This window comes from Ixodes scapularis, unplaced genomic scaffold, assembly GCF_016920785.2.
Source record: "Ixodes scapularis isolate PalLabHiFi unplaced genomic scaffold, ASM1692078v2 PGA_scaffold6__148_contigs__length_123643588, whole genome shotgun sequence".
Classification (NCBI taxonomy): domain Eukaryota; kingdom Metazoa; phylum Arthropoda; class Arachnida; order Ixodida; family Ixodidae; genus Ixodes; species Ixodes scapularis.
In genome coordinates this window covers 109854651-109868358 of record NW_024609881.1, presented here as the reverse complement: position 1 = coordinate 109868358, position 13708 = coordinate 109854651, and the positions used below count along the sequence as shown (strand labels likewise).

General features: G+C 45.2%; 1 protein-coding gene across 1 annotated transcript in view; it reads left to right on the top strand.

Annotated features, from left to right (window-relative positions):
• LOC8035418 (guanylate cyclase 32E-like) overlaps nt 1-13708 on the top strand; it is a 191897-nt gene that overhangs the window by 135383 nt on the left and 42806 nt on the right. The window contains exon 7 of the mRNA XM_040216864.2: nt 3988-4123. Coding sequence (XP_040072798.1) covers nt 3988-4123 — 136 coding nt within the window. The remainder of the gene's footprint in view (nt 1-3987; nt 4124-13708) is intronic.

The following is a 13708-nucleotide window of genomic DNA, read 5'->3' as shown; positions in this document are numbered from 1 at the left end:
AAAATGTATGAAACTTAGTACAGCTTGCAGAAAAAATTTCTATTTAAACGTTCACAAAAATTCATTCAGGGAAGAGAAAAGTACGCTTCGACGCATTAAATAGATATTTCTTATTTTTAACTGCAAACACGGGTAATGGATGGAAAGTATAAAACCCTGCTTAATATAGTAGAACACTAGGGAACGTGATAGCTCCGCTAAAAGCTTAAACTTAGTGCAGAGCAGGGATGGGCAAAATACATGCGAATATGTATCGAAATACAAATACAAAATACTTCGTCAAAAATCTATTTAATTACAAATCTAATTACATTTCCAAAAAAGCATTTAAGTACAAGATACAAATACAACCAAATGTATTTGGTCTCTTCCAAATACTTTTCCAAATATATTCCTCAAAATTTGCGTCAGCGACTTTAGGGCACCTGCAACGGGTTTCTGGGTATCTCAGTTTAATTTTGCATCGCTCACTCGGGAGTTAGTGTGCGAGGCTCTAGTAACGTAATAGAAATATAATCACAAAAAAATGTGATCAGTTTGGACGTAATAGGTGAAAAAAGTACAGAGCTTCAAGCAGCTTTTTTTGTCGATTACATTTTGGTTTAGACCAACAAAGAACTGAGACGACCAAGAGGCGCAGCACTAGCCAGAGAATTTGTTATTGTTGCAACTCGCACCAGTTACGAAAATCTGGACGACCCGCGCATTTAGAATGTTCCAGGCAAAAATATGAATGGAAATCAGGCTGGAAAGCATCACAAGTTGTCACAGGCACTTATTTAGCCAGTCTGCCTGTGAACGTCGATTTCGTAACTATTCTTGCCCTGGACTAGCACCGTAATCACAAAGTCATTAAACGCTTGTGCTTGATTGAGAGACGCTGTATTCGGTGCAGAACGTAGTTTGCTTCCTGCTCTGGACACGTCTTAGGATGAGCAAAATGAGTCGCGACAATAAATTTGAGGGATGTATTTTCGCCCGCAAAATTGTGTTTAATTACGATTGTATTTGAAATACCCACCTTTTAGTATTTAAATACACACGTCAAATACATTACTCAATTTGTAATTAAATACAAATGCAAAATGCACGAGTATTTGAAATACCTATTTGAAATACTTGTATTTGAAATACTGCCCATCCCTGGTGCAGAGTTCCCCAAAATAAGCAAGAGCTTGGTCATTAGGTTAGCCTCTATAAAAAGCTTGGGTGAAGATGCTGGCAGCAGGGATATAATACTTCCAATCATTAGTTTGTTTCTTTTTTTCTTTCGCGTAAAACACGGATCAGTAGGAGACAGGTGGAAGGCAACTGCAAATTAAGGACAGCATAATTTTCGGGTAACAAATACATCTATATAGTCTTCAAGAACCCTGTTGTATTTCCGATATAAAGCCAAGAGGTAGTCGTCTTACAAGTACAAAAATAAAGCTTGTAACAATCTGAAGAAACCTACGTCATGGCAACCTGTCAAGGACGCTCTAACGATGCAATGTCAAACGAGTTGTATGAGCATGGTAATGTGGCAAACTGGCTCCTTCACCTCGGCACCTTACGCTGAAGCCGTCTCTAGGAGATGAAAATCGAGATCGATTTCACAGTCACAACGCCCTCAGACTAGGCTTGCGTTAGCGTGAAATGTAGCAGCCGCTGGACCAATCAATGAATTGTTATCGTCCCACATCACTGGTCACCCTCCGGTGGTATCTGCAACCCTGTCCAACACCTTCTAGATAACTATGCATCATCCCTAAGCCTGCATCTGCGTTCGGCTAAGGTCCATGTCCTCACTGTCTGAGGACAGCCCTCGGCCAAACACTGACGCAATACTTTCGTTGAATCTGTGCATCCAACGTTCGCCTCTTTAGGTAACGTTGACAATACAGCCATACGGTCTTCTTATAGGGGAGCTACCGGTCTGTCCTGGCGTCTCGTCGGTAATCCACCCTCCAATGAATTGTCGAATTTAAAAAAAAATACGACCTGTGTGAAGACCTTTAAGCGGATCGAATGAATTTCAGTGAACCCATCTTGGGCCACCCGGGCGAGAAAGAGACCTTTCGCGTTATCTTTCGAGATCGGGGTAATAATATCCTTGCGGCCGTAAAAAGATAGTTTTATTGTCCTCGGGGCCACTGGGGCAAGCGAGACGAATGTGTACGCTTTAGGTCTTGCGTTATATATAGCGTCGGTGATGCGATGAGTACCGAAGAATAATGACGCGCTCTGTCTTCCTGTCTCTTTCGGTCGTTCAGAGCAGCGGTCAGCAACCGGACTCGCGAAAAGGTTACCGGCGTGCACTGCCTCCAGTGTGAGCGCGCTGACCTTGTTGAGGCCGCCAACTGCGCTTAGGGTGCACGATGTGATTATGTAGTCTCTAGCAGTTTATAGAAACAGAGGGCGGGGCCTACGCCGAGCGTAAGTTTGTCTGCTACTCTTGCAGGGGTTGTGGTGACGCCCGGAGTGTCGAACTGGAACCGAACCGAACCGAAAATCGGAACCGAACCGTTATTTTTAACCGAACGCGAACTGAACCGAACCGAAATATTCGCCGCCATCTTGAAACTGAACCGGAACTGAACTGGAAAAATAGATAACGGTAGCCGGTTCCAAACGGTTCACGGTAATTTTACTTTTTTTTTAGTATGTCAAAATGAATATTTGAGAATAAAAAAAAGTTGAAAGCTGTATTTCTATGCATTGATCAAATCGTCAAATACAGCATTTCAATGTGTGATAAATCGTGTGTTTTCGTGGCGATTTTGTATTGGCACTATGATTAATCGTGTGTCACCTGGTCACGTGACGTCACGACACGCTGGCAAGTAATGTCACATCATGTGACGGAATCACAGGACTTACTGCGTGAAGTCGCTTTAAATTGAGAACGTCACTAGATTTATTAGCGTTGTTGAACCCGTGACGTCACATGACATCAAGACTTCGCACGGAGAGTCACGCGACACTGTGACGTACTTGATTGTCTAGGGCCCGAGTCGAGTGCTCGGGTTCTTGACAATCAGCATCGCCAGATTTTCGAGTAATGGCTTGTGCATGTTCAATCAAAAGTGAAAATAATCGAACTCTAACTGTGTCTAAAGCTGTACCCCTGCTTTATTTTTTGCCAACCCCAGCGCATGATTATGATGAACACTCACGGTGTATAATTAGCTCCAGATCATATGCCGGCTTGTTCTAATTGCAAGTTGAGGAGGGGAATGTTGTTTCTTTCCATTATTTTTTATGCGCTTGCCATTGCGCGGTAATGACAACTAATGGGTACTTTAGCAAGTTATCAACGTCAGGGATTAGTTCTTAGCGGTATTTATTGAACGTACAAAAAATTGTTGCACGACCCATTGGAAATGTACGCATCATTGAGGCACCCGAACATGTTTACGCTGTTGCTGAACAGCCTCAGAAAGTTGTCTCCGAGAACAGAAGCATTGAAAAAACTAAATATGACTTATCAGTCCGGCGCTACATAGAACCACAAGTGTGTACGGGAAGGACACCTGAAAACAAATATCCTAGGGTCCTCAGAGCAGACCTGTACGTAGGTCAACTACTCTATTCAAGTTACTGAAATTTAACTACCTTTTTTTAGTAGTTTAGTAACTTTCAATTAGATTTTTATTGCCGTAATTGGTAGTTTACTTTAATTACTTTTTCCTGGCAACTTATACTCAAATTACGAATGACTTTCGAATTTAGTGGTAGGTTGGTTTATCAACATAGATTGTTGCACAAAACGAGATAAGATGTTGGAAGATCAGCTGATATTTGCAAAAGGGGAAAGCAAGCTAAAAGCTATGTTTGGGCCAGTTGGTTAATGAACACCCTGGTTTAAAACAGCGGGACAAGACAAGGAAAAAGCGTGCGGCGTAGGTAGTGGTTTGGAGTGTCCAAAACCCCCTAAAATTTTCACGAGCCCCCCACTGCGACAACCGAAGCCGATGAGCTTCCAGACGCCCTTGTGTTCTGCAGGTTCCCATCTACGCCGGCATGACCTACGACGCCGTGATGCTGTGGGCCCGGGCCGCCACCGAGGTGCTTCGAGAGAACGGCACCATCAACAACGGCACGGCCATCGGGGAGAAGATACGCAAGAGCCTCTACCGAAGTCAGTCTATGTCGCAATTAATCTACCGATGCATTTGGTCGTTTTGTTAGCGCCCTCTTGACGCGGCTTAGTGAAACGGCAATAGGCAACTAGAGAATCGTCGCGGCTTCCGAAAAATTTGACCCCCAGTGAATCCCTAGAAACCATTAAAAAGCGAACCAAAAAAATCTTATGGAAAACAAAACAAAAAACGAGTTAGGGGTAAATCCGTGAGTATTTTTATCCAGAGCATCTGAATATCATGATGTTTTATGCCGAATACGTAACTAAAGGCGACAAACGCGAAAACCCTCCGACAAGTCGTTACGTCATAGGGGGATCTTTGGGCCGCCAAGCGCGTGTCGCTCGTGTGGACAACGCGTGCAAGTGCAAGCTTGCGAGGTATCTTCCCCCGTACTGACATCAGTCGTGACGTCTTTGTCTTACCTTTATAAAAATAGGGAGAGTGCGCGTATGTACATAGCTTTGATAGGCGCTGAAGATGCGCGAAAGAGGAGATTCCTAAAACTCTGCTTATGACGTCATGCTCCGGGAAGGGGGGCTTTACGGGTACTTTGAAAAATATTTTCTGCCTCCTCCGTGTACCAAAATAAAAAAAAAAAAATGATCCCGATATTCGTCATCCTGAATTTCAAATGAATACGATTTACGTTGTTTTTTTTTTTCTTACATACAAAATCACTTTAGTTTCTCTTTAAGGGGCACTTGAAGAGAAAAAAAAACGTTTTTTTTTTTCGATCAGTCTAGTTGGGACACTCCTGTCGAAAAATAAGTTTTTTTAGAGCAATGTTGACGGCGAGAGATTTATTTGAAATTCTGCACGCAAAGTTCATGACGTCACGGAATGGTCATTCGCTTAACGAGATGGTCGTTCGGTCTGTCCACCTCAAGAAGAAGGCGAAGCCGATCCACTAATGATGATGTCATGAGAAGGCCTTGTCTTCTAGGCGGTATTGCACTGAGCACGGTGAATCGTCACGCTCATATAGTGCCACACCGCAGACAACTTTTTTTTTTTTTAATGCGGAAGCAATAATTTTTTTTTTTTTTTATAGCGGGAGCCGACGTCATCATCTTCGAAGCCGCGCTAAACGGCACATGAACTCTTTCCTCTAAGTGAAATCGCGATCTGGCATCTCCCAACCTTGATGTCACGCGAACAACCTATCCAAACGGCACCTAGTTCCCCCGATTCCAAAGGAGCGGAGTGAAGCCAAAATCTGATGGATTTCTGCTTCGGTCCCATTGGCTGGCGCGCGTCAGTTTCAACGACCTCCACCCCACGGCGCTGCTTGTAACACCGCCAGCGCGCCTGTAACACGAAGCGTCCAAGGTCAGAGCGGCGAGGAGAGAACGCGCTCGGGCCGTCGACGCAAATACGCCAAAAACGAAATAAGGAAGCGGAAGAACGGCATGCATGCTTTCGCATTCACAACTCATAAGAAGTGCTTAGGTGTACCTCAAGCCTTTTTTAATTCAAAACATATTTTCAGCCTCGGCATTCCCCGAGCTGCTTCCCGCGTATAGGTTGCAACCTTTCGCTTTCTTAATAGATCCTTTTCACAAGTCTGCGCCGTCTAGTAGCTGCTGCGCCTATTATCAGAATCGGACACTCATCGGGTACACACCCAGAGCGCGTATTGGGCGCGAAGGTTACGTAAACGTTCGGCGTGAACTCGGCTCCGCTCGTATTGGATACGAGTGTGACGTCAGTGTTCGGCGAGGACTCGGATCCAATCATACGCTTTGCTCCCAAGAAATGCCGACTGCCAGTGTTGCTTGATGGGGTTTTGAGGAAGGTCTATAGGAGAGCAAGTCCTCCGCTTCTTGCGCAGGAGTTTCAGTTACGTCAGAACGACGTTGAGCTCTGATTGGCTTGGATTGATGAGATAGTGGGCAGACCTCGATGCTAGAAACCCTCGAGGTCCACCCACTTTTTTTTTCTTTTTTTTTTTTAATCAGTCAATACGAATTGGGCGTACTGACATCATCGCAACCCTTGTGCAAGAAGCGGACGGACTTGGGCTCCGCATTGCTTTGCGTAAAAGCAGACGCTCCATTTCTTTAGACTGTATAGCAGATTATTCGCGAATTGAGATCTTGTAGGCTACATTCAGGAGTTTCTGGAGTTCACCGAACTTCAATCGTTTCTGTCTTTTCTCTTCTTTTAGGGTTCGTCCGCTCGAAACAGATTAATTCAAAGAAGAAATTATCCTCAATAATGCGTAATTGTAGTCCATGTCCCTTACTCAGCCAAATGTAATAGATCCGGATAGCAAATCATCCCACACAGCTTCAAAATAACAGCCAAAGCTTTGCCAAAAGGCTATAAAGTGTTTTTTTTTTTTGTATTCTGATTATATTTTTAAAGGAACCTGCGCTATAGGTCTTTTTGAGACCTGGGGCAAAGTAGATGGCCCTAAAGGCCATTAGAAACGAGACGAAATCAGTTCATTACCAAGGTAATTTAGGTAGCAATATGATGAACTTTCTTTATATTTTTTTGTTTCGGGGGCGTATGTAGACTGGAGAATTGACGCTTCACCAGCTTATAGCCTAGCCGTGACGTAAATTTTGTATTTGAAAATGCCTAGTGGACGTTACGAGGCAGAAAACGCCATCCTTTTACGCTGCTCTAAAATAATCCGGCGATGAGCGCCTGTGACGTCAATTTCTCCGCCGCTCAGCGCTGGCACCGCAAGCCGAGTGGTCTCGCCGTAGGTCACGCGGTCAGTCTGACGCAAGCGCAGAGCGGAGGGATTGATGTTGCCGGCACTCTTCGCCGGATTAACTGCGGTTTGAAGTCGTGTACAAGCGGACATTTGAACTCTCGCAGCTCCCGCAACGAATTTGATAATAAAACATATACGCCACGGTTAGTCTATTATGAGATCGAGCGTCAATGACCTATCTAAATCATGCTCCGAGACAAAAAAAAAAAGAATTTATTGCAGGCAATTTTGTTATTAAGATAAGTAATTAATCAACGTCGCCTCTTCTCTTTGTTCTTCATGACAGTCAACTTAGCATTAAGGCTGAAAGAACCCTAATGCTAGTTCCTCCTTTTTTTTAATTCTGTCTCATAAAAATTACACTCTGTATCGACTCTCTTAAATGAAAGATCGCCGTCATTAGGGGGCCATCTTGTAAACTCCTGTACTAGAGTTTCTCCAGCAACTTTCACTACTTCCATAATGTTTTTACTAAAGACCTGCTCAGGCACTTGAGTGTTGAGTGCGATCCGACTGCGCGGTACGACTCCTCGCATTCCATCACCACGCGTTGAGCGGACCTCGGTTGCCATAGCAACCACCTCGTCGTAAGCAGACGTAAGTCGCACGTCGAGAGCAAAGCTAGGCGTATAACCGTTTCTGCTATACTCCACCTCACCTTACAATGGACCCCAAGCGTCCACCACGAGCCATCGGCGCTAGCCAATCCAGCCCTGGAAATCTCATCACGTGACTACTTGACCCCGTGAGTCACTTTACCCCTACCGAAGTCGCGTGACGCCCACACGGCTTCGGATTGGCTTCGGCTGCATCCTCTGCGCTCCGTTGGATACACCAACACGCTCGCACTGCGCGTGCACAGAAACCAGAGTGGTATGAGATGAGACGCCCGAGTAGGCGCAGTGCCGACAGCAGCGCCGCCGCAGTGCGATGTGACGTCAGAGGGTTTCATTGGTGCGTACAATGGACTGCAGAGGGTGCTACAAGTCATCGGAAACCAGGGCTCTGTCGGAAACATTCCAACGGCGTGGGAGCGTCACTTGACCTCAAGGAAGGGCGTTTCGCCACGTAATAAGGCTCAAAGAGCTGAATTGACTTGGCTAGCTCATAGCGTCCTCATTCAATCCAGCCTAGAAGACAAGGCCTAGAGAGCGAGGATTCACGAGCGGTGTCGCCACGCGCAGGCCTTTTGTCTTCTAGGTTGCAGCCTAGTCAGCTTCACGCTCGTTAGGTCCAAGTCCCCGCGGAATACCTTTGACGGGGCGAGGTCCGCGCGCCTTTGCGCAATCAGCGAACGGCCACAACATAAAGAGGACGCGAAGTTCGCCAAGCTCCGAAACCCCCCGATCTGGCCGTCCCCGTTTCCCTATTTGTGCAGACGATAACGCCGGACCAGAGGCATCTGGCGACGACGCCAATCTACTTTGGGCGCTCGAACGTCTGTCCTCCAATTGCGGCGCTCTTGGCAATACGGCCCCGCAACTCTCGATTGCCGGACCCTGGGGTTCCAACCCCGCGCGCGTAGACCGGAGACCGGCACAATGTTCGGGCGAGGGAAGCACTCGATGGGACGTTGTAATTGGTTCGGAGGGGGGGAAAAAATGAGGAAAGACGGGGCTAACGGACTCGACATGCAGGTTGAGTAATTGGGTCAGGGATGCTGAAGGTCTCTGAACCGTTAAAAGATCGTCCGATTTGTTCTACGGTTAAGAGCCGGCATCTCGATGGGAGGTTTCGACTCGATACACGAAAAGACAGAGTTACGTGGGTAGCACTGATGAACCAGAGAGGAAATCTCCTGAAAATAGTAATAGTGGTAAGTGTTGGCTCGGGAAAGCCTCATTTAGGCAGTCTATGCCTTGATAATGAGCATTTAGCGAAAGTCCCCAAGGTGGTTCTTTGGTGTAACCCAATGATGGCGGCAACGCGTTGCAAGTAACTGTGGTACCGCTAACGCGTTGCTTCTTTTCGGTAACGTGTAACATGATCGTTAATTTTTTTTAAAAAACACAGCCTACGTTACGCATTTCGAGTAACAAGTAAGCCAGTTACGTCACTAATCACATATTCTTTTACAAAAAAAAAAAATATACACTTCTTTTTTGTGTATGCGTTTTTTAGGTTCCAAGCCATGTAAACAATATTTTTACTGCTTTCGCGTTTTTTTTTCGTTTTTTTTTTTTCTGATGAGTATTGAGTTTAAACCTTAAAAACGATGAGGTAATTATATGTTCAGTTTCTGCATGAACATAACATTTCATGAAATATGGCGGTTATGCATACCTGTGACGTCAAAATCAGTAAAACGTTTTCTGTCATAATTCGAAAAAGTGAAGCAAAAGTAACATGCTTTACGTTTTATCGGTAACGGTGACGCGTTCCATTTATTTTGATATAATGTAAAACCGTAACGCGTTCCTTTTATTGGCAAGTATTTCGTTACTCTTTTCAGTAACGCTTAAAGCACTGATATAACTTCCGCAAATGCTCGAAGGCCCCGAAAGAGACTTCTTTGGGAATCATTTCTCTTAGCTCTTCTCTTAGCTTGTCGGGTTTTCTAATCCATTATGATCTCGATTAAGAGGCAAATGCGCTCCCGTGTTTTACTTCAATAGGATCACGAGTTTCCGCGTCAATTGCGAAACAACAGCGGAGCGAAATTCCGGTGCATGTCTGGAGAGTATACATTCACAAACTAATGCGGTGTGAAACTTCGTCTGCTTCCCGCACAGGGGTCGAGGTGACATAAGAACGCAGAGTTGCGATTGGCTCTGATTGGAAGGACAGTGAGTAGACATCAATGCTAGCCGCCTTCAGGTCTACCCACTATCCTTCCAATCGAGCCAATCAGAGCTCGCCGTCTTTCTGACGTCACCACAACCCCTGCAAAAGAAGCAGACGAACTGACACTCCGCATTAAAAGAAACGCAGGGGGCGGCTTAAGATACGTTCAAGAATTCTGCTCTACGAATCGTTCCTCTGCGTTCTCATCGGCTGACACCCGTCACACTTCGTTTTGTGGGTTAGCATTCGAACGCTCGTTTTCACGAGAACCCGCCGGTGTTCGTTCATGCGTCCGTTTGTCAGCGCCATGCACGACGTCGCGAGGAGAGCGGGGTGATGAGAGAGGGAGGGTGAGGTGGTGAGCGTCAGCGCTTCGGACCAATACGAGCGTCGCACAGCTGGCGCGGAGCCAAAGGGACGAGCAGGCGCCACGCCGCTTTGGAATGCGGCCCAGCTGAACACCACCTAGACAATCAGAAGGCCTTCGCACCGTGATCGCACCGTCGTCACAGTCGTTTCGATCGAGGCTTGAGATTGGGCACGAGTACTGCGTCAGTGAGCAGACGAACTGACGCAGTACTCGAGTTCAATCAGCGTGTCGAAGGCCGGACTCGGGCCCAATAGCCGAGTTAGCGCGATCCGAATGTGATGGCGTTTCATGAAGGGAGAGGAGGCGATGCGGAGGCTTTGATTATTCGGCGTTCGTTGTTCTGATGTCAGGGAAACCCCTACGCAAAAAGCAGACAAACTTCCGCGCGGATACTCACTGGCAACTTAAAAAACGCGGAGCGGGTGGGGTCCGGAACATCTTATTATTCCCACGCAGCCAAAGAGACGGAACCATGAGCCAATAGGAACACCGAAACACGAATCATGAACACAATGAGTCACACGCTGACTTTCTTAAGCCCTCAGTGAACGATGGGATGTCATGCAGGTAGTCGTAGAATCGCATCCGAAACTAAACACATTTTGCGATGGAATTCACTGCCTTTAGCAGCTACTGGTCAAGATGGAATAATTTCGCTTAAAGAATTCTTGAAACGAAACGTTTTTTTTTTTTTTTTTTTAAGCAGTGTGGTTGGGACACGATTGTAAAAAATTAATTTTAGGCAAAAAACTTTTTTTTTAGTAATTGTGATTGCACGAGACGCGTTTTAGTCGGTACCTCCTTTCCACTGGTTTTTTCTCTCGGCCTTTCGGGTAGCGTCGCCTCGTACTAGCGTCTAACGAGTGCGACGCTAGTATACCCGGCGACGCAACGACGGAGGTGTCTGGTGATTTGCTGCCGTTCTCGTCAGGCTTCAGCCTGTTTGCCGCTTAGGGGAGGGTCGGAGGTCCGCTAATGATGTCGTCATGCGCAGGCCTTATCTTTTAGGTGGTATTGCTCAGTGCCACAGCACAGACTTAAGCCTGGTTCAGACATTTGTGTTCGACTGCGTTTGACTGCGTTGCGGCTGCGAGAAACCACGACATCCCTGCTGCTTATATCGCGTGCCAAGACGATTCCTTGAATTGGATCCCAGGCTTCATACGAAGTACAGATGTGCCCGTGACTCGCTTTCGGTTCTCGACGCAACGCAGTCAAACGCTCTCAAACGCAAGTGTCTGAACCGGCCTTTAGATTGCAGCTGGCGCATGAGTGCCAGCTTACTTGGGTGGCGTTGCCTGCGGGCATACCTGGGACACCTTTTTCTGACATTTCCGAAGTGAAGAGCGCGCGAGCACAGCTGGGATCGGTGCTCAATGTACGCGAGCGTTGTCCCCAAGTGTAGCGCCGGTAAGTTCCTGTAGAGTCAAAAAAACAATTCCAACTTAATATCGTTGGCACCGTCCCTTTTATACTTGCGCACTTTCATACGCGAGTCGCTTTTATGGCAGGCGGTAACATATTTGATTGCGCTAATCAACTCGACTCAACGAGCAGGCCTTAGACGCTAAATTTTTTATCCATTTTTATTTAGCCTTACCGATGGCTCCGTGTCCTTTTTATACGAAGACGCAGTCCGTCCGGTTGCGTGGCCAAGTTTTCATGCGGCTGATTATCACAAGTACGCGCTGCGTTAACGCGTTTTTCGGCGTTCCTTCCCGAGCATCTGAGGCCGTGAGAGCTTTTTTATGGTGGCTGGGGTCAGTGCCAACACCGATTGCTTGTTGACACAACGATGGCATTACTCCTAGTTTTATGTGACACTAACTCCAAAAGAGGGTTAACTGATGGGCAGTTCGCCTTTTTTATTTTTACGACATACAGCGAAACGCGATATAAATTACGAAATGAGAGAGTCAGTGACATCAGTCTAGACGCCGGAGACGCACATTACATAAAAATAAAAATAGAGCGATGAAGAGAAAGACAGAAAGGAATTTTAGTTAAGTTTCTGCATCAATTGTCGCATTGCGATCCTCGGGGGATTTAATGAATTGGAATATCATTACTAATAATCAGGTCATTTAAGGTGGCTCTTAGCTTACGAAACTCAGGGCATGATTGGTATTAGAGTATTACAGATTGTTCACTCTAAAGAAGCACAAAAACGAAATCATAAGTTCTTTGATGTAAATCAGGACTTCGGAGGTTGAAGAGGACCGCGAAGCATATTTCTTCACATGTATTGCGACACTTCTATAAAGTGCGCCGAACGGGGATGTCGCGAGCATCAATGCAATTACCTTCCAACGCGCAGTCCTTTACACATTTCCCCTGTTAAATAAAAACTCCTTATAGAATTCAGTGTTTTTTAGATGAATGGATGAACCGATGGATATCATTGGCTCTAGCGTTTTATCGGGCGGTAGCTTGCGTCGCCTTGCCTGCTGTAATCATATGGAGGCCATCTTGAACGTGCGACTATCGTGTTTTTATTTCGAGATTATATTCAACTTATTTAATGACTTTCCTATCATCTGTGCTGCATAGGATTTGGAGTCATCTTCAAACAATATGCCGTAGTCTTCAAACGATCTGTCGTTGTGGTTTGATATGTGATTAAATCAGGGCAAGAAAAGAAAAACATAGGCACTAATTGAAAAAACATTGCAAGCTTCCATTCATAGAGTTGACCATTCTTTAAACAAATACCTGATTTGACTGCTGAATATTTTCTAAACTTTATATTGTTTTATAGTTAGACCTAGCGAAACAATTTTCTTTACATTTATATACATTGTGAACATGTCTATAATAACAAAAAATCAAGGAATCACTTTCATAATAATGTGCCGTCACGCAAGGTAGCGCCATAAATACGTAATTTCTCTTCGTGTATTAAAAACAAACTCCACCGCTCAAGTTTTCGATTTAAAAAAATTCATTTTCATTTCGGAGCATCCTTTGAGATTATGTTTCATCATGGTGCGATTGACGACGTAGCCTGCTATAAATAAGGTGATACCAACTCACGCGTCACGTATAGATTTCTTCCAGTGTTGTGCCCCTTACCAAAAACAAGTAACGAAATATCGTTGCTCGTTAGTGCTTCAAAAATTACAAGTTACCGATATTATCTACCGCCGTGCAAATGTAACCAAATACCGTAATGCTGCTATCTCCAGAAATCTAACAAACGTTGCGTTTACGTTTCTTTTTTTAAATATATTTGCATTATTTGGAAACGATAAGACGTGATTACGAGCTTCGACAGCAATTAAACGTTCAAGAACGATTTCATAATATATTTTTCTATGCTGCCCAACTATAGAATACAAAGAGGTCCCGATGGCGCGTTAGACTTTTAAAAGACTCGGAAATATGTCTAAACTTCATAGAAAGTAAAAAGTAAAGGGTAACGTAATTTAATAGACAATACCATATTCTTTTACCATAATCACTTTACTCGTTAGTCATTTAAAATTATATCAAGTGCTTTGGTGGAGAGAAAGACAGAGAGAGGGGATTCTTTAAAGGCAGAGTGGTTAGCCTGAGAGCATGGCTCTAGCCTCTAGCAGACTACTCTACACTGGGGGGGGGAAGGGGGAAGGGGAAGGTGACAGGGAGTCATGAGTACGTTTGTATGTTACTGAATAACCGAACGCGTTACCAGTGGCGTTTCCTTGTAACGTGTCGCAT